We start from the raw sequence: 22,494 nt of genomic DNA, 5'->3' as shown, positions 1-22,494 counted from the left end.
AAATCACCCCTGAGTTCGAAAGAAGGGGGTGAGGGCACAAGGCACACAGCACTCGTGTGGGACAGCTCTCCCTGACGCTGTCTCTGATCGCGCGGCCTGGTTGCAGGAGCTCAAAACAAACAATTAGAGAGAAGCAAATGCACATATTTCAAGTGAAGAACAGGAGTTAAGACTGCTAATGGAAGTGACCTCTGTGAAGTGGAGCGACAGGTTGGATTCAACAGGATAATATAAGAAGAAGAAGATACATCAAAGGGTCTGTATGTCGGAACGGGACAGAATGGAGGGGGGGAACTTTTCTTTTTTTTATCTTATGTGATTACCTAACAATCCTCCCCCCAAGAAGAATCGTTGCAATTACTGATTATAAGCGGGATGATTAAGAACTGTGTGGAAATGAAATACTAATCAAAGACATGGCTTGTGTAATATCTGGAAAGGAATGAAAGGCCTTTGGAATGACACAGTTATAAAAAGAGACTTGTTAAGAAGCAGGCCTGGCTGAAGGTTTTACGATATAGGGGGAGGAGACCATTATTTCGGACTGTGAGTTTGACCTGGCAGAACCCCCTAAGAAGATTGAGGAGAGACCAACAGGCCTGCGAAGATCAACGGGCAGACTTTAAGAATGTTTTGCACGGAAGTGTTGAAATGGCGTCTGTCTGACTGAATATGGCTCTTGGAGGAATGGAAAATTCACACAGGATATAACAACGTTTGTTTTTTAACCTGCTTGTGGGCACTGTCAGAGGTCACAAAGAAAGGAATATATGATGATAACAACAAGAAGATGAGGAAAATAATAAAGTGAAGATTGGACAGAACTGTGAATATTATTTGGACAGAACTGTGAATATTAAAGCAGCAGCAAGAGAGATGTTTGGATCCCTTTCGGAGCTCGAAGTATAGGTACCCCCAACAAAAATTTAAAAATTTGGCATTGTAATTTGGAACTAATGTGATTTGATTGGTTTGTTAATAAAAAATTATATTCTATTGTTATCTCATAAATAATCATTATGCAATTTGCCCTTTTGAGCCCAGTTTAGAAGGACTTTAAGAGTTGATTGAAACTAAAATGTCATGGCTTGGTTATTGAAGTGTGAACTTTAGAAAAAATCCTTTTTTATTTTCCAAATGCTGCTGGTTCTGATAAAATAGGTGCTAATGGCTGAACAGGTGTGGAAAACAAATTCCATCTCCAAATAACTCCAAATCTCAAAGCAGAATCCTTGCAGCTTATATGTCCCCCCCCCTTTTTTTTTTCATTATGTGTTTGTTGCGTTCATCCTGAGAACTGAGCTTTCCTTTGGGGTGGTCACCACCTGTTCTCACAGTAACTACTGAGCCTCCGAAGTGAATATCACTGGCTTAGTGATAGGCCTGCAGCTACCTGGAGATGACTGCAACAGTTACCTCCCAGTGTCAAGAGCTGAAGTGTAACAAGCCCTAAGAAATAAAGGGACTCTTCTGATTAGTTGTGTGCCTGTGAAGCAACATGCAGTTTCCAATTATTTTCTTTGCACCAGGCTGATTGGAGATGAGGTTGATGCTATTAGAAATGTAAAGGCTCTCGATTTACTTTGCAATAGAAAGGGCTGTTCACTCCGTTTCAAATCTCTATCACTCAATCAGAGTGGATTTATACTGGGATCTTTCTTCTGCCTCAGCTGGTGTCCCAGCCAACTACAAAATAATCAATGTTAAGGGTGACTGTCAACATATAATTGCTCTTATAGTAAAACTATAAAACACTGTAATTAAGGCTGTTAGTTGTTACAAGAGCAATTAACAGTAAAGCTGACCTTCCACTCTGGATAGCAGCTTGCTGGCACCAGTTACTACAGTTGAAATGTGGCCCATTGCCATTCTCACTTGGCAATTTGCCTCTTTGAAGTTGCAGTTATTGTCCTCGGCTAATTGTGAAATACCAGGTTCCTTTTTGGCATGTTTGCCGTTTCTGCTGTGGTAGCAATTGGAGGCTTGTGCCGTGATCAGAAAGCCACTGTTGTGCCTCCACAAGGTGCCTCTGTGTAGTGAGTGATGGACACTTCCTGCCCTAAAGGGTTTGCTGTCTAATGTACCAAATAGACAGTGGTGAAATGACTTCCCTAAAGCCACACTGCAGCCTGTCAAGTGGCAGATTGGAGCTGCGAATAGCAGCCAAACACACTGACTTTCAATCCTCTGTGCTTTCTCTCTGTTGCTGGCTTGTACAAGCTTGGTAGCTCTTTTTCATGTGTTATGATCTAATTTACCTAGATGGCCTTGGGGATATCCAAAAGGTTCAGATAAAAGTTTAAGATAAGTTTACAGACCGGTTTTTTTGACATTGCAGATGATTTTTTTTTAAAGGGCTAACTGAATATGCATTTTAGAGATTTTTTCAAGGGGGAAAATGATACAGCTTTTTGTGTTGGGGGTTGTTATTGTGTACTGGTGGCGCCACTCCCTCTAAAATGGTGTGCACACTTCTGACCTCCCAAATTTCAGCCTCAAATACATTTTGAATGGTACATTCTCAAAAGTTTAAAATTAGGCTCAGTGCTAAGAAAACTATTATTTGACACAGTCACTTTTAAGCCGAATCATATGTCAAAGTGATTTTAACAATTACTTAAAATATCTGCAGCTCCTACAGTTGCAGTTCGTGCCTTCATCAGCCCTAGCCAGCGTGGCTGATGGGTTATGTCTAGCAACATACAGAGGGCCATAGGTTCCCCATTCCTCATCTGTAGCATTGTGTGTCCTGCATCCATCACAAACAGAAATCTTGGCTAGATTCTGCCCACCCACCAACCATAGGCTATCAACTCAGAAATATTACAACTACTGCAGCAGCTAACAATCTGCTGGAATGATGCTGCAGCGCATATAGGGCAATATTTAACAAGCCAGCCAGATGCCACAGAATCTCCAACTGCAGGGACTACAGATCTTACATCTTCCAACAAGCAGCAGTAATATCAATTAGAATAATAATAAATGCATTGTATATAATGTTAGCCTTGTGTGGATGTTTGGAAGTTTGCATCACCCTGCAGAATAAGCTGCAAAGGAACCCACTTCAATATATAATACTTTTTTGTCATCCCCCTCCCTTTTTGCTATTGCCTTTCTAGCCTGTATATATTTTCAAGTCTGTGTCTGCAGCTGTAACACATACAGGAGATACGTACATCAGGTTCAGGCCAGCCAGGATTCCTTCTGCGTGCTATCTGGTAGCTATCACTTTACTGGAAGTACATTTTCTGTAGTTGGAAAAAGGCAAGGAGAGATACTGTGTTTTGGGGGGGTTTTTGCTTTGCTTTTAAAATCTCCATTCAGGTTTCAAGTTATTCATAGTTGTTGCCTGCTCTGAACCTCGTTCCAGGGAGTTGTCTTTGGGGAACCTTTGGGAACCTGTGACAATCTCTATCCCATTCTTCAGTACCCATCCATAGTTGTTCTTCCCATCTGTTTGAGAAGTACTCAGTCTTAGAGGTATGTACAACACCAGAGGTATAAGCAACTGAAGAACAGCTTATAATGAAAAACCCCCAGACACATTTAACAATTGTGTTTACTGCACAGGGAAGATTATAGTAAATCTGGCCTTGGCTGCAGTATCCATCCAATCCCCATTACTGCTCAGGAAGAAATAGTAAACATAACAATGGCCTTTTTGTAATGCAATGGGCATTCACTGTGAATATGGATCAGAAGCTGAAGCTAACAGTGTGAGGTGACCTCTGGAACACCTTGGCTGTTTGCCTTCCGGAAGGAAGGGCCTGAACTCTGCCAGAGATGCTGCTGAGGAGGAGGAGGAATCATTTGCAGCCCAGCAGTTAAGCACCTGCAGTTCTTTGGCATCCATTATACCGGAATAATATGAACTGCTGCTTTGGGGCTGGCTGAGGACCAAAGCCTGCCAGGCCAACAGGCAGAGGGCAGGAAGAATGCCTTTGTCCATTCTTCTGCAGTACCAGTTCAAACTGCAGGATTCTAGCTTTAGCACATAATAATAAAAAACCCGTTAGCTTCAGTTAATCTGTTGTTAGTGTTTTGCATAGAATAAAGTCCCAGGATGGACTTGTGTGTTTAATGCATACGCTAGAATCTCTGTGTGTTTTAATCCATGGAGCGGTGCTATCTGCCACACATACAGGCTCACAAACAAGAGCAATTAATTATCATTGTTCCTCATTGTTTGTTATTGGGAAGAACTACAATTAATTCCTTTGCATGTGTCCTTTCACAAGTAGGGAAGACTACCACCCAAGCAAAAGAATGCCAACTTGGTGAATATAATTGTAAACTATGAACAATTTGAGCAGTTAAGAATACTCTCAGTAACAAATAGGGCCACAAGTTTTGTACTACCAGTAAACTTATTTTCCCAACAGATAGGACACAATCGGACCACCTAGGTGCTTGGAAGATCTTTTAACAGTCTCCAGGTATTTTATAGGTATGTGCCCTTTCCAGGGCACTTCCAAATATATCAAAAAGAATGAAACCCAGGTCTACTCTTTCTGCACCTGCTTTTTGGTTGCCCACTAATCTAAGGTTAACAGACGTCCCCATTTCCCGGGGACAGTCCCCGGATTTACAAATCAGTTCCTTGACAAAATCCATCTATTTAGTAGGAAGTTGAAAAGTGTCCCCGGATTCATTGAAAAAAATCTGGGCCTTTGGCATATTGAGGGGTGTGGGAATCTGGGACTTTTCCTGTTAGGTTCCTCAATTCTTTTGGGAACTCCCCTGCTTTGTACAGTCATTTCCTGATATTGACCTGGATTGCACGTCATGCTGAGCCAAACCATATTTTTGGTATGTGCAAGCATGTGGGCTCCTGGGGATGAGATTGAGACCACTTTGCTCCTCCCTAGTTGTTTTGCTGCTGTGCCTTGTTGAGCCATTGAACTGTCCTGTTTTAAGCAGGACTGCATACCATTGAACTGTCCTGTTTTAAGCAGGTCATCCCGGAATCGCAGAAGCCAATCCTGGCTTCTGTTTGCGTCCCAGAATGTCCTGTTTTTTGGTTCGGCACTCCTATTTTCCAGCTTCTGACTTGTATATGGCAATTCCCAGCAGGAAAAGGTGCTGTTAGGGCATTCCCACAGCCACCTCTACCTTTTATTTTTCAGAGGGACATAGGGAGCAGCCTTATATTGAGATTGACTGTTGCTCCATCTAGCTCAGAATCATCTGCACTGACTGGCAGGGGCCTTCTAGGGCTTTAGGCAGGAATCCTTCCCAGCTCTCCTTGCAGATGACAGGGATTGAATCTGGAACTTCTGCATGCAAAGCAGCTGCTCTGCCACTGAGCCTATGCACATTCCCCTGTTTGCCTACCTGAAGGTAAACCTCTCTGCCTTCGGGGAGGGGAAGGCAGAGAAGGCAGCAGGAGGGTAGTGAGCAGTTCTTGAGTGCCCAGGGACTTTGTGTATGCTTGTTCATTATGTGTACAAAGTCTAGACCCCTTTCATAGCAAACACGGGGGTGCTCTTTTATCTCTACTTTGAACTGCAAATTGGGGCCTTGATGCACAACCACAATATCTGTGCCCCATCACCACCATGAATATGTTATTTGAGCTGGAAATGTTAATAAAGCCATTTTGGAAGTCATCTGTTTCAAGAGCAGAAAGAAAAATCCTTGTGCCTATTGGGACCTAAACACAGGGAGAATAGCAACTTCTAAGAGTGAATTCTCAAAGCCACAATAGTACTGAATAATTTACAATCTAGCTATGGGAAGAAATGTTTGCATTAAGCATTAATTAGATTGGTGGAGATTTTCAAAGGCACAAAGGACAAATTGTCTTGTAGCTCTTACTGAAAGCACAGAGAGTTTTGTGCCTAGTTTCCATTTGGGCATTGAAAACTCCCCATTTGTTAAACGTGCATTTGTGTGCTTTTCAGATCCCCTTTTCAGTTTTTTGTATGTTGTAAAGCAAGCTATAGAAATTGAATAACTCTCTGTGGAGCTTGACCCATCAAAAATATGTGTAATTATCATATTTTATCTTACATACGGTACCTGGAATGAAGTTGAAAGCCTATTAGATCATCAGCATTTTGTATCTGAATTGTCTAAAATAGCTTTAGTGCTGTGGAGTTTGGGGGGAGGGTTGCTGTGGCTGCTCAGGAATATCAGAGGAAGTTAGATTGATGCAAGAATAGCAGATCGATTGGATCTTGTACCTATGAAACTGGGGCTATCCCCTGTTTTACCTTTTGTTGGTTATTGATTTTCTGATGTCTGCAGTGCTTTATTAAGAAAAAGTAAGAATAAACTGGAGTTACATAATTCATCCAGCTATGGAAGAATTACTCCCATATGAGCAAAGGCTTTTCTTCGTCTAATTTTTATTCAGTCCTCCCCTGCCCCCCACAATGATGGCAATGAGCAGTTTAGCTCTAAAAATTCATATTAAAATTCTGTTTGAAACATACTGTCTAATTTTTGCCTTGATGTGTGCTTCTGTTTACATGTTATTATGGCTATTCAATAATTACGGCCCAAAATACTCAAGTTAACTTCAATGTATTGTCTACCAAGACAAAATTATAGTTAAGAAAACAGGTGCATAGGATTCAGAAATGATGGTTCTTGGAACACTGCTCCAAGTATGTCTAAATTCTGAAAAGTGCTAAAATATAAAGTTGGGTCATGGATCAATATGTCTATAAAAATGCAGTACATGACTCTGGAAGAACTAGGTGGGGATGACTAACGTGTATAGAGCCTTCTCTAGCCTCCCCTCCTCTACAATGCCAAGGTAGGGAGTCTCTGTGTATACTGTGGTTATTGCTAAAGATATTTGCCAGGAGTCCATTAACTGCAGTGGGGAAATTATGTCCCTTCTGGCTATTGTTGCTAATGGATATTGAGCAAGCAGCACAATCTGCTTTCTAAAGGGAGGCAAGTGCATTGGCTCAAGATAATGAAAGGTCTGGGAATCATAGCCAGTGCAAAGGAAGGATTGGTTTCAGTCATCCATAGAGATGTAGGTGTGGCACCAATACAGACATCCACAAAATGAATGAGTGCTTACTGACTCAAAAGGGGGTAGAGTTGCCATGCCAAAGGCAAAGGCTCTTGAAACCTCGATGAGAGGTTAGCACCTATAGTTAAGAGGATTCTCTAAAAAGAAAACTCATAGAAGGAAGGAAAAACGAAGCCAGTACCCAGGTCCTACGCACAGCAAGAAACATCTACACAAACCCCTACTTCCTACTCTTTTCAGCAAACTTGGTCCCAATTGGCAGGCCAAATTTTTGTTGTAAGTAGTGACCGTATGGCTGGGTTTTTTGTTTTTGTTTGTGTGTGTGTGTGTATGTCAGGGGCGCCGACTTATAAAAAATATTGGGGGGGGCGGGGGCCCATACCGACTTATAAAAAATATTGGGGGGGGCCCCAAGACCTCCAAACCGCTGCTGCTGGGGGAACGAAAGGGGCGAGCCCCAGGCTGCCCCGACCTTAAGTGAACCTGTGAGGGCCCGCCCTTTGCGGCAGCCGATTGGCCCGCAACCCCACCCCCTCTCTAGATTGGGAGTGGCTTTGTTTTAACTCATTACTGAATGTATTTTAAAAGGTAACTATCGTCAAACAAGGAAAATAAAAAATACCAACATAATTTTGTGATTTTACAAAGCATAATATAACTAATAATTCTCTTAAATTATTGGGGGGGCGGAGCCCCCCAAACGAATTTTTGAGGGGATTCGGGCCCCCTCAGGCCCCATGGAGTCGGCGCCTATGGTGTGTGTGTGTGTGTGTGTGTGTGTGTGTGTGTGTGTGTGTTGCTCTAGAGCACACTGTGGTCCATCATTGTTAGCGTATGATCAAAGTGGTTTTGTCCTGCATTTTCACAGAGTGAATAAGACATCCACAGAGTGAGAAATGTTGCAGTGATGTTCGGGGAGAAGCTAATTCATGTGGTTTTTATGTTGCAAAGTTTTTTTTTTAAAAAATAATATTTATTACTTTTAAACCTTACAAAAAAGAAAAGAAAGAAAAGAAAAAGAAAGAAAAGAAAAAGAAAGAAAAAAACAATACAATACAATATATAAACAATACACAACAATACATTAACACATTAGACTAAACAAAACAGAGCAAAAACAATTTAAAAACATACATCATACCATTTCAATGCCTTATCTTCCATTCCCTTGTTTCATCGACCTCCTCTCACCTCCCTTTTTGTATTCCACTTCTATTAATTGTTTCAGCAATTCCCTTCCATCTTTCTCTATTTTCTGTCATATAATTATCTTAACTTATTTTAACCTTATTTTCCATTAATACTATAATACTTATTTATGCTTAACTCCTCATAACATTTCTACTAAAGCCATATAATTTCATTCCAACATTTTTCTGACACTCATTAATTTTACAGTATTTCTATAAATAGACTTTAAACTTTTTCCAGTCTTCTTCCACCATCTCTTCTCCCTGGTCTCGGATTCTTCCAGTTATTTCCGTCAATTCCATATAGTCCATCAACCTGGTGATCTTCTGTCCGAGGCTCTTAACTCTTTTCCAAGTCCCTTCTGCAGATCTTCTTCATATTTATACATACACTTTACTTTGTCTTCTGCTGATCTTAATTTCCTTCCTTTGATACTGAAGAGTAGATCTCGGGGAAGCTCCGACCTAGCAATGTTTTTATTCCTTCTCGACAGGTCAGCCAAATCTCCGTAGTTAAAACTAAAATCCAAAAGATATTTCAGGACGTGTTTCAAAATCCCACCAAATCTGAAAGTCCCCACAGCTCCAATCTCCTCCTGACCCAGGTCCAGATCCCAAAGGTCAGTAAATCCCTGCATGAGGTGATCTATCCAACTTTCCTTCTCCAGTCCAAGCAGGGGTCCAATCCTCAAAATCTGACTTTCTCTGAATTCAATCATAGAAGGCAACAACTTATAGTCATCGGATTGCCTCTGTAAGGCTGGGGCTCTCTCCCTCTCCACTTGTATTACTTTAGGTTCAATAACAACAACTTTCTCCCTCGTCTTCTCCCCAATTTGCCATGTCAAAGTAGATTCCTGTATCGATTCCTGAATAGTTTCTGTATAGATGTTCACTTTTTAATCACTTTTTGTCCCAAATTAATCACTTTTTGTCCCAAGTTATCAATTTTGATAGTCATCAGATCCGTCTTCTTGTGGAGCTGTTCCAATGAATCACTTATCTTACATAATGCAATCACTAAGGCTTCTTCTGTCGACATTCTTAACCGATCCAAGGTCAATCCCTGGTTCTCACGGTTTTTTTATCTTGCAGCTGGAGATTCCACCAGCTCAACTCTTGTAACAGTTTCAAAGGCTCCCTCTAGAGGGAAACAATTTCTATTTGTATCAATCCTTTTAAGCACAGTTCAAACAATAAAATTAGTTTCAATTTTCAGTTATATACAGTTATATAGTTTTACAGTCATTTTAACATTTCAGAACTTGACTTCCTTCCTCCTCTTTCTGCAGTTCCTTAAATTTATATTTATCATTTCCTGAATATCTGAATTATCTTAACTTATTCTTTTATTCGTCTTCTTTAATTACTCTTACGAAACTGCAGGTCATTACAATAATCCTGCCAATGTCTTTATCTGTTTACGATTTACTTGTACATATTCAATAAACCATTTTAAACGCAGAAGGAGACAATGGAAACAATGTATTTCTCTTATTTAACTAGCTGGCAACAAACGTTTTATTCACAGTCAGTCTTACTAGCAGCCCGTTTCCAGGTTCAGAGCAGTGGTAACTTAACTTTCTTCACTCTCTCCTGCAGGCTTATGCGATCCAAAATTTCCCCCCTCTTCTCCTGCTTCCAAGGGGGGTTTAATGATTTTAGCCGATGGAAGTTTAATCCTTTACAGAGGACTTTCCAAGACTTTAGCTTGCAAGCTCTTTGCTTCAATCTATTTACAAAAGGGGAAGGCGGACATCCTGTTTGAAACCTCCCAGTTTCGGTGCCAAATTAAGACGTTTAAAAATCCAATTTTCCGTTCTACTCATGGGTAGTTGTTTAGGATCAAATCGTCCACAGGAAAAAGTCAGCGCTCTCCGGCATCAGCAATGCAGCTTCACTCCGTGAAAGAAGCAGTCAATTCGAAGCACCGCGCCGCTCACCCCACATCGCTCCGGATCCCCGAAACTGGGTCTCCCCGCAAGTAGGGGAGGCGCAAAAGGTGCCAGCCGAATCCCACGTTCACAGGCTTCTCCCGCCTGTGATTTTTAGTGGGTCTCCGCCTTCGCCGTAGCGGCCAGACCCTAATTTCCACGGAGCAAATTCCTCCCGATCAGAGGAATTCCGCCATTGTCGGAGGCGCCAACCCGGAAGTCCTGTGTTGCAGAGTTAATGCAAGTTGACTTTTAAAAAATATTTCCATGTGTTGAATTAGGCTTGCGAATGTTGCCACGCATAATCAGGTCACCACTCGGCATGTGCCTGTTCAACTCTCTTGCCAAAAATCTAGTAGAGTGTGATCTGAACGAAACATCCACAAGATCCATACAACATACCCAAACCTACTGGGAATGTCAGCTTGACTTCACAACTTAAGGAAAAAGGATGTGTGAACCAATCTTAATTTACCAAACCCAGGAAGGAAGTTTAGCCAATTTTGAATCTGAACCTAGATTTCTCATACCCTCCATTCTAGATCCTTACCTTTTGTACCAATTGACTATTTCCCTTTTGTGGATGCGGAACATGAATACTCAGAAGTGTAGCTCATAATTCTTTTGACCAAGAATTAAAGTGGATTTTTCCTCTCTTGGAAAAACAACAAGGTGTTTCTGCCTCTCCCCACTTGCCCCAGTATTTGAGCTGTTGCCATCCAGAGTGCAGTCATTTGAATACTGTTGTTGTTGATAAAGGTGTGTTATATGAAATTAATGTCATCACAGAGTACTTTTTATTTAATTTGCAATAAAAAGTAGTCTTTGGGGCCTCTTAAATAATTGACCACTACTCCTGCAGAGTCCTTTTAGTGCCTGCGTGCCTGCTAGCGCCATCTCCCTCTCTCCCAGAAATTGGACGCAGTGTTCCAAAGAACATATTTCTTTCACTGCAGTTTGTTTGCTGGATGAGAACTTTAATGAGACAGATAAATAAAATAAAATGGTGGTGGCATGGCTTATGTTAGCTCTCTTGGCCCAAAAGAAAGAGCAGATACAAAAGGCAAGAAGTGTTTTACTCATCCCAAGAGACACAATGTCTGACTCTGATATAGTAGGTACCGGTAAGTATGAAGTTATGGCACATATTTGACATAGATTCTCTTCTCTCATCATAACACGCAAGGGCATGTTTACTGTAGGAAATGTGTTAGACATGATTGTGTTTATTGTTTACTATATTTATAGACTGCCCCTTAGTTAGTGGTGCATGCTCTAGTTATCTCCTGCTTGGACTACTGCAGTGCACTCTGCGTGGAGCTACCTTTGAAGGTGACCTGGAAACTACAACTAATCAAGAATGTGGCAGCCAGACTGGTGACTGGGAGCAGCCACTGAGACTATATAACACCGGTCCCGAAAGACCCACATTGGCTCCCAGTACGTTTCCGAGCACAATTCAAAGTGTTGGTGTTGAACTTTAAAGCCCTAAACGGCCTTGGCCTAGCATACCTGAAGGAGCATCTCCACCCCCATCGTTCTGCCCGGACACTGAGATCCAGCACCAAGGGCCTTCTGGCAGTTCCCTCCCCGCGAGAAGTGAGGTTACAGGGAACCAGGCAGAGAGCCTACTCATTAGTGGCACCCACCCTATGGAACACCCTCCTATCAGATGTCAAGGAAATAAACAACTATTGGACTTTTAGAAAACATCTGAAGGCAGCCCTATTTAGGGAAGTTTTTAATGTTTGATGTTTTATTGTATTTTTAATATTCTATTGGGAGCCGCCCAGAGTGGCTGGGGAAACCCAGCCAGAGGGGCGGGGTATAAGTAAATAATAATAATAATAATAATAATAATAATAATAATAATAATTAGTTGTTTTGTTCTTGTTGTTGTTAAAAGGGCTTCCAAGGAAGCTTATAGTATAAACATACTAAAAACAATTTACAATTAAAACAATTTAGGTCTGAAAAACAAATCCATAAACCAGTACATGTAAGAAGCTCAATGTTCATCATGTTAATGGATTCAACTTCACATGGTGCATGAGCTATCACAGATCAAATCTGCAGGTAGAGCTTTTATATCCTCTCACATGCCACACCTGTCAGTGAAGTGTATTCACACATTCAGCTCCTGTCAGAATGTGAAGAGAGTAAGAAATCAGCAGAGGGAAATGGACTTTGAATCCTTCACTATTACTAGAGCAAAACACTTCCACCCCACCTTGTAATATGTATAGACTATAGAAACTGCCCTGTATTTGAAACTGCAGAGATGTACTTTCCTGCACTAAAGCTGGATCCTCGGATGTAAATGTCAGAAAAGGAATGTTGAAGTTGATTTCAACAAGGTTAGGAAATATTTGGTGGTCATTTTCCAGATGTAAAAGTGTTTTGGATTCAAGTTTTGTACTTCTGTTTTTGAAAGCATTCTTATGGCTACCCTGTGTCACACACGGGACTGACCCAGCTGCCATTTTAGTATAGCACCTGCAGTGAGATGGAGAATTGTGTGTCTCCCTGGGGCTGTTGTCAGTTCTACATGGTTGGCAGACCAACAAACAGAACTCAGAATATGGCAGGTATTTGAGCTCTTCTTCCTCTTTCAACTTCTGAAAATCATCATATCTCTCACATGTGTATTTAACTTTCTTCACATCATAGTTCCATGGCAAAAGTATACAAACTTCCTCATGCACAGGACCTTGTATGACTATTTCTAACCTACCTTTTGGCCACAAAATAGGCCCCCACCCCAAAAGGGTTGACATTGTTATCTCAAAATAAAAATGGCTCCAATCCACCGAACACTGTTCTCCTGTAACTTCCATTCATTTTTTTTGCTTTACAGTTTGTACTGATACTGTCAAAAGAAGAAATATGCTCTGTTCCAGAATGTTGATAATTTAAGATTTTTTCCTAAAGTGGCCAGTGCTGCGGGACAGAAAAATGTGAAAGTAGTAGCTATATAAGGCCAGACACATGAAATATATATTGCACATATGTTTTGCTCTAGTGCTCGTTCATGAGTTACTTTTTTCTGTTTGACGATTAATCGAAATATGCATAGTCAACATATTCTGTGGTTGTCATACCTGTGTAGCTGTGTTGGGGTGTGTGTGTTCCCCCTATTCCTTCATGTATGACATCTCTAACCAACTACACAATTCTTCCTACCAGGAGAATGAATAAACTCATTTTTCTGCCCATACATTAATCCAGGTTAAGAAAGGAAACATTCTATAGAAGGAACCAGTGACAGAAGTTGACCTAATTTACATCTTGCCATTTAAAATTCCAGTTTAGAGGCCTAAACCATTTCTGAGATTACTAAACTGATGGCATTCAACAAGGTTCAAATGTCGGTTTATTTTATTCACCTTCATTAGGAACACTTCCAGTGCTTTGTGTGTGTGTAAGAGAGATGGACTTAAGTCACTTCATTTTGCTTCTTTTTTTACTGCCCCTTGCAGCTATTTGTGTTGGCTTGATTCCAAAGAATTATTCCCTACCAACACATAAGAGGGGCAAGGTTTGTAATTATGAAGAAGCCATCTCTTTTCCACCAGGAAAGCTGAAACTAAAGTTAATAGAGGCCAAAACACACATACTTGCTTTCTAATAAGTTGTTTTTTAAATGTACCAGTGTTTTGCTGTGTGTGTATTACAGTACAATATGTAGCAAGAGTAGTTTCCAAGTCTATACGTGACCAATTTATATATAGCGTATTACATTCCTCGGACCAAATTCTTTACATGCAGTGAACCTTGCCATTTTCTTCTGAAACCAAGCATGCCATGCATGCATGCATGCATGGAAAACCATGAGTCTGCATACAGAAGCTTGTGTGCAGCATCCCAGGAAAGCAAACACCCCTCTGTGAATATTCATCAGAAGTGGAACTTCTTTTCTTCCATTTGAGTGGCTTCAGAGTTGTCAGGGAGAAAAAGAACCCCTGCTGTGTTCTGAAGGTATTTTTGGATGAGAGAAGCCACATCCAGGAAGAAAGAGGGAAGTGCTGATTGCACGCTAGGCAGCTGGCTTCTTGGGTTTGTTTCCTCTGATTCCAGTGCATTCCTCTTTCATGTTAATGTTTAGTATTATTTTTACGTATTGTTTTTCTTTCAGATAGTCTTCACTAAACCACCAGATTGTTTCATGTTTCCATTTTAATGTTAACTGCTCCAGTAAAACTTTATTTATAAGCTGATTATAGTTTGGAATGTCCATCATTTTTCAATGTGCTTTACCATCAAATTCATGCTCTTTGAGCTTATTGCCACACTGGCCACCTACTTTTAAATGGAATAAACATTTTTAATGAGGCACGGATAAAATCTGCTGCTGCCAAAGTTAATTTTTAAAAGTTATTCCTCAGACCAGGATTTTCATCAAGGAAGCTAATAACAAAGTTCAGTTCAGTAAGATTTCCATTATATGATTTCCATTATATGAGAATTAATCAAACTGGTGTGGTTGTCATTGCTTTGTTAACTTTTCCTTATGGAAAAGTAGGTGTAAGCTCCAATACTCCTTTGTAAAAATGCATAGGATTGCTTCACACACACACACACACACACACACACACACACACACACGTCCAAACTGGAGAAACCAGGCAACAAACTTGCAGAAGGATATGACAGCAGTTCAAAGAGGCCCAATCACAGATAGGCAAAATGCATATGCCAGAGGCATTTGGAGACTTGACACCATTCATAGGTATTTATATGCTAATTCTAGAAGCCTTTGAGCCAAGATGGATGAGCTGGAGGACTGGGTTTTAAAGGAAAGCATAGCAATAGCAAGTATAATGGAAATCTGGGGAATGGAGAAAAGCAGTATGGCATGATTATTTCTGGCATGCTGAAGGTGGTGTCACCCTGTACATCAAAGAAAACATAGAGCCCAACAATCTGGAAACTGCAGGGCAGCAAAACTCTTCCAAATAATTGCTAAGGATGATGATACAAGCCCCCAGTATTAATTTAGTACTGGGAAAGTGCTATCATTCCCCCCCCCCAACCCCATTGACCAAAATGCCCAGTGTGATCTTGAGAAGAAGAATGACATCAAGGAGATGTCAAAAGAAGGAAATATTGTAGTAATTGATGGGTTCAGGCAATCCCACGCAGACTGGGTAGATATGTGTCAAAGTTATGCCAAAGAGGTACAATTTATTGATAATCTAGATGCTTTGATTCAAGTAGGTAGCCGTGTTGGTCTGTCGTAGTCAAAATAAATTAAAACAATTCTTTAAAAAGATAGTTAAAAAGACTCTTCTTAAAAACCTAAAAACTCCCTTAAAAGAATCAAGTCTTCAAAAAAGTTATATGATCTAAGAAAGTCTTTAAAAGAATCCTTCCAAAAGAATTTAAAAATTATAATGCAGCACCTTAGAGACCAACTGAGTAGTTTTAGGTATAAGCTTTCGTGTTCGTGCACACTTCTTCAGATACACTGAAACAGAAGTCACCAGACCCTTATATATAATGAGAATAATTGATTGTAAAGAGAGTAAAAGATGTCTTAGAACAGTTGGTTGGTCATGGAACCAACCAAAGGGGTGGCAACTCAGAACTTGATATTAAATGGTGCCCAGAATCTGCTGCAATATAGTATGTAAGTGTGGTTTAACCATTGGAAACAGTGACCACAGTGCTATCAAATTCAACATTTATATAAGCAGACAGTTGCTAAAACGTTTGACTTCAAAAGAGGAAACATCTCAAAAATGAGAGGATTGGTAAAATGAAAGAGAAAGACAATATGGTCAAATTTCTCCAGAATGCTTGGAGGTTATTAAAAACCACAATAATGGAAGCTAAGATAGATGGTATACCATAGGTAAGGAAAGGTACTACCAAGGCCAAGAGGATGCCAGCCTCATAGGCATGTGATTACAGGATGCTGGACTACATGGGCCTTTGTTCTGATCCAGCAGAGATCTTCTATTCCCATGCATGCATTGGAAGTCTCTAGAGCCAGGTCATCTTCCTTTATGCACAACCATCCTATTTTGCTTCATAGTAAGGGTCTTTTTGGGTTGTTAAAAAGAAAACATAGTTTGCCAATTGCTCTTCTTTTTTTCTTTTATTTTAAGGATGCAAGGCATGGGAGATTCTTTTTCTTAGTGTAACCTGTGAAAATGCCCTGTGTTGGTGCGAAACATAAATTGTAGCTACTTATAGAAACTTTAGCAGTGTATAACAGCTTTGTTTCATTTTTCTTGCTTTGTTTATGGGAGACAGAGGTCACTTTGAATCAACCTGCTTTAAAGGCAGACTGGAGCGGACAATAAACATTGTGGAAATGGTAGCATAGGACTATTACTTCTACAAGCTAATATTGTATTGTTTGAATTCCATTCTTTACTCCCACCTTGAAATCTCTGCTTTTAAGACTCCTTGAAAATGGTTGCTGTCTCAGGGACTATAGTACCTATTGAGAGTTAACACTGATTTTTGTGCTTGATTGAATGCTTTGTACTAGACAGTGAGAGCATTTGTACCGTACGTGTACCTTTGAATTGCTGCTGCTTTGAACCTTAGCTGATCTCCCAGGTTAGAAGATGCACCGGCATGCATGATGGCTAGCATATAAATTACATTGCCACTGTAACTGCATGCAGGAGGAGTATAGAAACATCTAACAATGAGACTCTTCTGAGCTGAAATTGGCTTGCACAATAAGCCAAATGTGATATGCACTTCTTTTTATTATTGATATTGGTATGGGTGCAGGACTTCAGCTTCTTTATAGGGATAATTTGCAAGGGCTGCTTATTCCTCATTAGAAATAATAATCATCTTTGTGTTTCTGAGGGAGATGGTGCATAGTGTGTAATGTGCGTTGTCAGAGTAGACATATGACTGAAATATATCAGGAACTCTTACTGTGTGTCTACTGCTGTCAGTGACTACATGTGTTAACAGGCAGAACTACACATCTTTCAGGCTTGCATCAAGGTTCACAGTGCACCATGGGGAAAACTTAACAATTGATATATAGAGAATTAACAGTGAAATGAAGAGCCAGTATCACAGTAATCCAATAAACTGTTTGTGACAGAATAAGGAAAAAACAACAACTACTAATTACAAGGATCACACTAAGATTGGTCTGGCAACTGTTTGGTTAAATCTACAGATGACAAACGGAATCAGGACGGATAGAATAAGGAGTCACCTGCTGGTAGTACTAAGGCAACTGGAGAAAAAGGGGGAAAGACACCAAGTAAAGACAGGGGAGGCTGATAAGGGGCAGGCAGGTATACAGGGAGCCTTGTTGGATTTGAAGGAGGAATTTAGGAAGTAGATAAAACACAAATGCTTGTTGTAGGTTTGTAGCAAAGGTTTGTTTCTAGCCTCAGCTCATAATTAGTGAGGGGAGAGCTTAACTGCAAGATTGGGTTTGGACAACATGCTGAGCTCTAGGAGCCCACAGGGCTTCCACTGATAGGACTCATTAGTTTAATCCCACCCAGTATCTATCTTTGTGTTTGATAAGACCATTTGGGTTGGGGAAAGAGAGAACAGCTGATTGCCTGTCTTTTTAATAAATTCCTTGTAGTTCAAACAAGTACATGCCTTGCAAGGATGACCTTGCAGAGATGGCTTGCAACATCATGATATATGATGTGATATTATGATATGATAACCATCTTCAAATATCTGAAAGGCTGTCACATGGAAGATGGAGCAAGCCTGTTTTCTGCTGCTCCAGAGGGTAGGACCCAAATCAATGGATTCAAAATACAAGAAAAGAGAATCCAACTAAACATTAGGAAGAACTCTCTGATGGTAAGAACTGCTCAACAGGGGAACAGTACCTTGGAAGGTGGTGTGCTTTCCTTCACTGGAGGTTTTTAGACAGAGATTGGATGGCCATCTGTTAGGGATCCTTTAGCTGAGATTCCTGCATTGCAGTGCGTTGGACTAGATGACCTTTGGGGTACCTTCCTACTCTACAATTCAGTGATCTATCTTCAATTCTTTTTCTATTTTACTGTTTAATTAGGCCAAGTTCTGCCCAAGAAAGATGATTCAGGAAAGAGATCTGCTTTCAGACTGTGCATGTTCTTTCTGCATCAAGGTGTTTAAATTGCTAACCAGTCACTTCCTCTTGCTGCCCAATGATATATTTCATGTGATGTGTGTATTGTATCAGTGATTCCTAATCCCGAGGGACATTAGTACACCATAGGACTATGAGCTGTGCATATTCAGTGCCAGTCACCACCACGCAGACTGAACTGCAAAGTCACAGTTTCTGAACTGAAGCTTGTATAAACTTGCCAAAAAATAGCACCCATGGTGGACATGCATGCAACGTTAGTGAAATGCCCTGAACAAAAGGGGGGAGAAGGAAGAGTTCAGCACTACACTTTTGTTCACTATAAAGGCAAAGCTTAGAAAGCTGTTTATAGTATTGCCTACTCCAAAGTTTCAAAAAGAAAAAGAAATCAAAGAAAGTCGAAGAAAAGTCTCTCTCTCTCTCTCTCTCTCTCTCTGTGTGTGTGTGTGTGTGTGTGTGTGTGTGTTTACTTTCCATGGTTTTGCTTTGCCCTGTATGGCTTTCCCACACTTTTCTCTGCAGGTCTGGGCTATTCTTGATGTTCATGATTTATTTTAGTGTCTCTAGCTCATTAGAGCTTTATGGAAGCACCAGCAATGGTCCTGTTTGTGATGAAATCAAGAGAACTGGCAAAATGTGGCATCATGGCAGCAGAACATGATCTGGTTTTCTTTCCCCGAGTCATTTGCCTGGGCCTTGGCCATAAGATAATCTTTCCTCCCATGTAAGCCTGAAATCCCTACTGCTTGCTGAATTAAGTAACAGATGGAAGAGGACCCCCCCCCCCCCGGACTTGGCCAGTTTGGTGGTGTAGATGGAGGCTCCCTAACCTGTAAATGGAGAGACAACCCACTGCAGTCAGTATTAGAAGTACCCCTCTTTAGTTATATAAGGGGGGAGCATATCCACCTCCGACCCTCACTTGCCCAAAGTAGTATCACCCATGCTTGTCCCGTCCACATAGCCAACCCAGGGTCTTTGTTGGATCAGTCGGATAGTGGAGGTGGCATGCATTCTCTATGTTTTGTTTCATTTATTCATTTATAACATATATGTCCTGTTTTTCCTCCGTGGAGTTGAAGGCAACATGCATGCCCCCCCCCCGTCATCCTCACAGCGCCCCTGTGAGGTATGCTAGGCTGAGAGATGGTGACTGACCCGGGGTCATGGGGTGAGCTTCCCAGAGTGAGGAGAGGAAGCAATTTTTCAGAGCAATTTTTGGCACTTTTTTTTTTTTTTTGCACTGAATTGGGAGTTCTGGGAATCTGCTGTGAGGGGGCTATTTGAGAGAGAAACTTAGCTGTCAGGACAATCAAGAAACACAGACCTCCCCACAGTAAGGGATCATCTCGGCAGCTGCCCAGGCATGTCATTGAAGTTTAGGGGTGCGGGGATGGGGGATGAAGAGGGAAGCAGAATCTCCAAGGCAGCTTAGGGAGTCTTTCCTCCATAAATAAGCACCTTGTACAAGACTTAATACGCTCCCTGCTTTTGAGGGCAATTACACTTAGAACACCTGTAAATCCTGTGGCTCCTTCCTAAGGGACCATAAATCTAAGGAGCCAATGGCAGCTGGGATGATTAAAATCCCACCCCATACACCGGACAGAGTGAGAATGCAATTATCTCTGGGAACGTCTCTGGTTAAATCCGGAGACACATGCAGTAGTTTCTTCACCTGTGCACCGATTGGTTAAAAGCAGCTCATGCTGGATTTGCTGTGAAGAAACAGAGGGGAAGTGTTTTTTGTTTTTTTGAAGAAGGTGATGGAGGGGGGAGGGGGAGAGAGTAGCGTAGCGTGAGAGTAAATTTGATTGGCTAGGGAGGGGGGCATGAGCCGGAGAGAGTGCTGAGCAGGCATTCATGAGATACAGTAAAGAAAAGCGTCTCTCCTCCTGCCCCTCGCTTCAGATGCAGGAATGGACCAGGAGAGCTGGGACTGTGTTAGTAGCACAGGGAGAGCATGACTGGATTGGAATCTCTAAGGAGTGACAGCGCTGTGAATGAAGCACGGGTCGCTCTTTCTTCCTGCCGTGGGCTTCCTCTGTGCGAAGGGAAACGGGGAGATCATTTAAAGGGAACTGAGCATCTCTGGGCAAAGCAATGTGTCCAAGAGGAGCCGGGCACGGGAGCTGCTTGCCTTTTGGATAATCCCTCTTGTTCTTAGCCTCCGTTCCGTGCAGCATCCCTGGTTTTTGGTTTTTGAGAGGCAATGTGGAGTCAAGACTTTAAATGGCATTTGGGATAAAACAAAAACGAGATCACTTTTGTCTCTCTTTCTCTTTTAAAAAAACCAAAGCAAAACAATTTGTTTGGGTATAGTATCTCTCTCTTTTGCTTTTCTTTTTTTGATAGCAGGGGGGAGGGGGCGATTGTGACACCAAAGAGAATGTTTGCTGTGCAGGAGAGACTTCTCAACAAGTAAGCGTGTTGTTTTTCTAACTCTTGGCTGAGCAGGCTTCTTTTAGCCAACTGGCTCCATTGACAGCACAATCTTTTTGTTTTTTGTTTTCTGTTTTTGACTTCCTTGTCAGGATGGTAGGCAAAAGAACAGCTGGCAGAAAACAATAGGGGGTGGGGAAACCAAATAAAGGAAACCACCTGCAACCTGCCCCCCCACTCACAGTAAAACAAACCTACAAATATCATTGTCAGTAAAAAATTGCGGAACACTTTTGACGTCACCATGCGCAGATCTAGCACGGATGAATCAACCTATCACAGGAGCCCTTCTTTGGACAGCAAGGATTACAGTTTTCCAAATGGCGCCTTCCGTCGCTATAGCAGCATGTATGGTGGCCAGTTTGGGGCCGCGAGCAACTCTTTTTTTGGATTCCATACCAACCCAGGCCCTAAGGCCACCAAGGCTAAGTACACATCCCCCAAGGGGAACAAGTATGTGGTCTTTTACTTGGATCTCTCCTTTATTTTTCTTCTAGAACTGAAGAGGTGCAGCATGGCTCACAACTGCCTGCAGTGCATTAAGTACCTCATGTTTGTGTTCAACCTCCTCTTCTGGGTGAGTATGTGTGCAGGTGCGATTCCCCCCCCCCCCCGGGGTTGCCTCTAAATTCTATAGATTTGCTTTCCTCCAAACTTCAGGGCAGTGTGTAATGGCAAAAGTGAAGAACTGGGTGCTGTTGTGCACTGGATGCAGAATGAAGTGGTAGGCTGAGGTGGAAGCAGAAAACTGGACTGTTGCACTTCAGTCTGCAGGAGGAGGAGTTCCATAGACCTGAAATGTTCTGTCCTGTAGAAAAGAATAAAACAAAGCGACTTCCTTTCTCCACTAACAGACCAGGGAGAAAGGTTCCACATATTTCTGTCTCTGATATTTGAGTTTCTTTTAGAGCCTTTTTTGTATTCAAAAATATGGAACCCCCTCCCCCACATTCACCATGAAGTGGTACCACCCAGAGTTCTGCCACTTCATTCTCTATCTAATGTGCAGAAAGGCTCTCTCTCCCTCTTTCTAACTCTTAAGTTGCTTGATGAGTTGTTACAGGACCAAGAAAATATAGATGTTTCCCATGTTCCCCTTTTCCTGTGTTCTTTATCGATTTGGTTCAAATGCATGCATGCTTAGATACTGCTTTGGAGTCTGAGAATTCATTGTTTGCCCTTGTTCCACTTAAAGGTGTCTGCATGCTCAAACCTTAGTTCAGCTTGGTTTGCAGAGGGATTCTCTGTTGTAAAGGTGGTTCTTGTTATGATATTGTTGTTCTGTGACACAGAATTGTCTGGATCAATATGCACATCATAGGAGTGCACGTGATGAGGTGTCCACCTATGCCTGGCCGTGTCATTAATAACAGTGATACTGCAGCTGGAATAAAGTAGGTTAGCAGGCAAGCACTCAGCTTTCTGCACTGAGCAGAGACTTTGCACCACAGAAATAGATTTGCTGGGAGAGCGCTGCACACCCTGATAGCAACTTCCTAGCCCTGCTTTAAGCTGCCACGTTAACTTTTATTCCCAGGAGAGTATCTGAAGATGCAAATCTGATAGGAATTTTGCTTTCCGGGGGAAGATTGTGTTGGTGCAAAATCATGACGACGCGGATAAACTTTTCTTTTGGAGGAACATCAGAAGTTTTGCAAAAGCCGCTGGAATTGCCTTGCACTGTATTAACACAGGCTGACTGAGAGCAGCGTGATTCGGTTTGTTAGCCGGCTTATGTGGCATGTTTGCTTGGGTGCCAATGGGCCAGCGTGTGGAGAGAAAAGTTTATTTTTATTTCTTTGCAGGTTGCAATGGCATATGACATTCCTGCTGTGTGGCATCCTCATTTTT

General features: G+C 41.5%; 1 protein-coding gene across 9 annotated transcripts in view; it reads left to right on the top strand.

Annotated features, from left to right (window-relative positions):
- TSPAN4 (tetraspanin 4) overlaps window positions 1-22,494 on the top strand; it is a 519,577-nt gene that overhangs the window by 285,892 nt on the left and 211,191 nt on the right. For 6 of the 9 annotated variants that reach the window (XM_079985195.1, XM_079985199.1, XM_079985196.1 and 3 more), the window contains one exon: window positions 21,141-21,220. The exons of 2 other annotated variants lie outside the window; for them this stretch is intronic. In XM_079985195.1, the coding sequence (XP_079841321.1) occupies window positions 21,158-21,220 (63 nt within the window). In that variant the 5' untranslated portion in view covers window positions 21,141-21,157. Of the gene's footprint in view, window positions 1-20,075; window positions 21,221-22,494 lie in introns of those variants that run through there. One more of the 9 variants, XM_079985192.1, reaches the window with a different exon arrangement.

This window comes from Podarcis cretensis (genome assembly GCF_951804945.1).
Source record: "Podarcis cretensis genome assembly, chromosome: 1".
In the NCBI taxonomy this organism is placed as follows: domain Eukaryota; kingdom Metazoa; phylum Chordata; class Lepidosauria; order Squamata; family Lacertidae; genus Podarcis; species Podarcis cretensis.
Note: the sequence above shows the minus strand (reverse complement) of the source record. Positions and strands in the feature narration are given on the sequence as shown.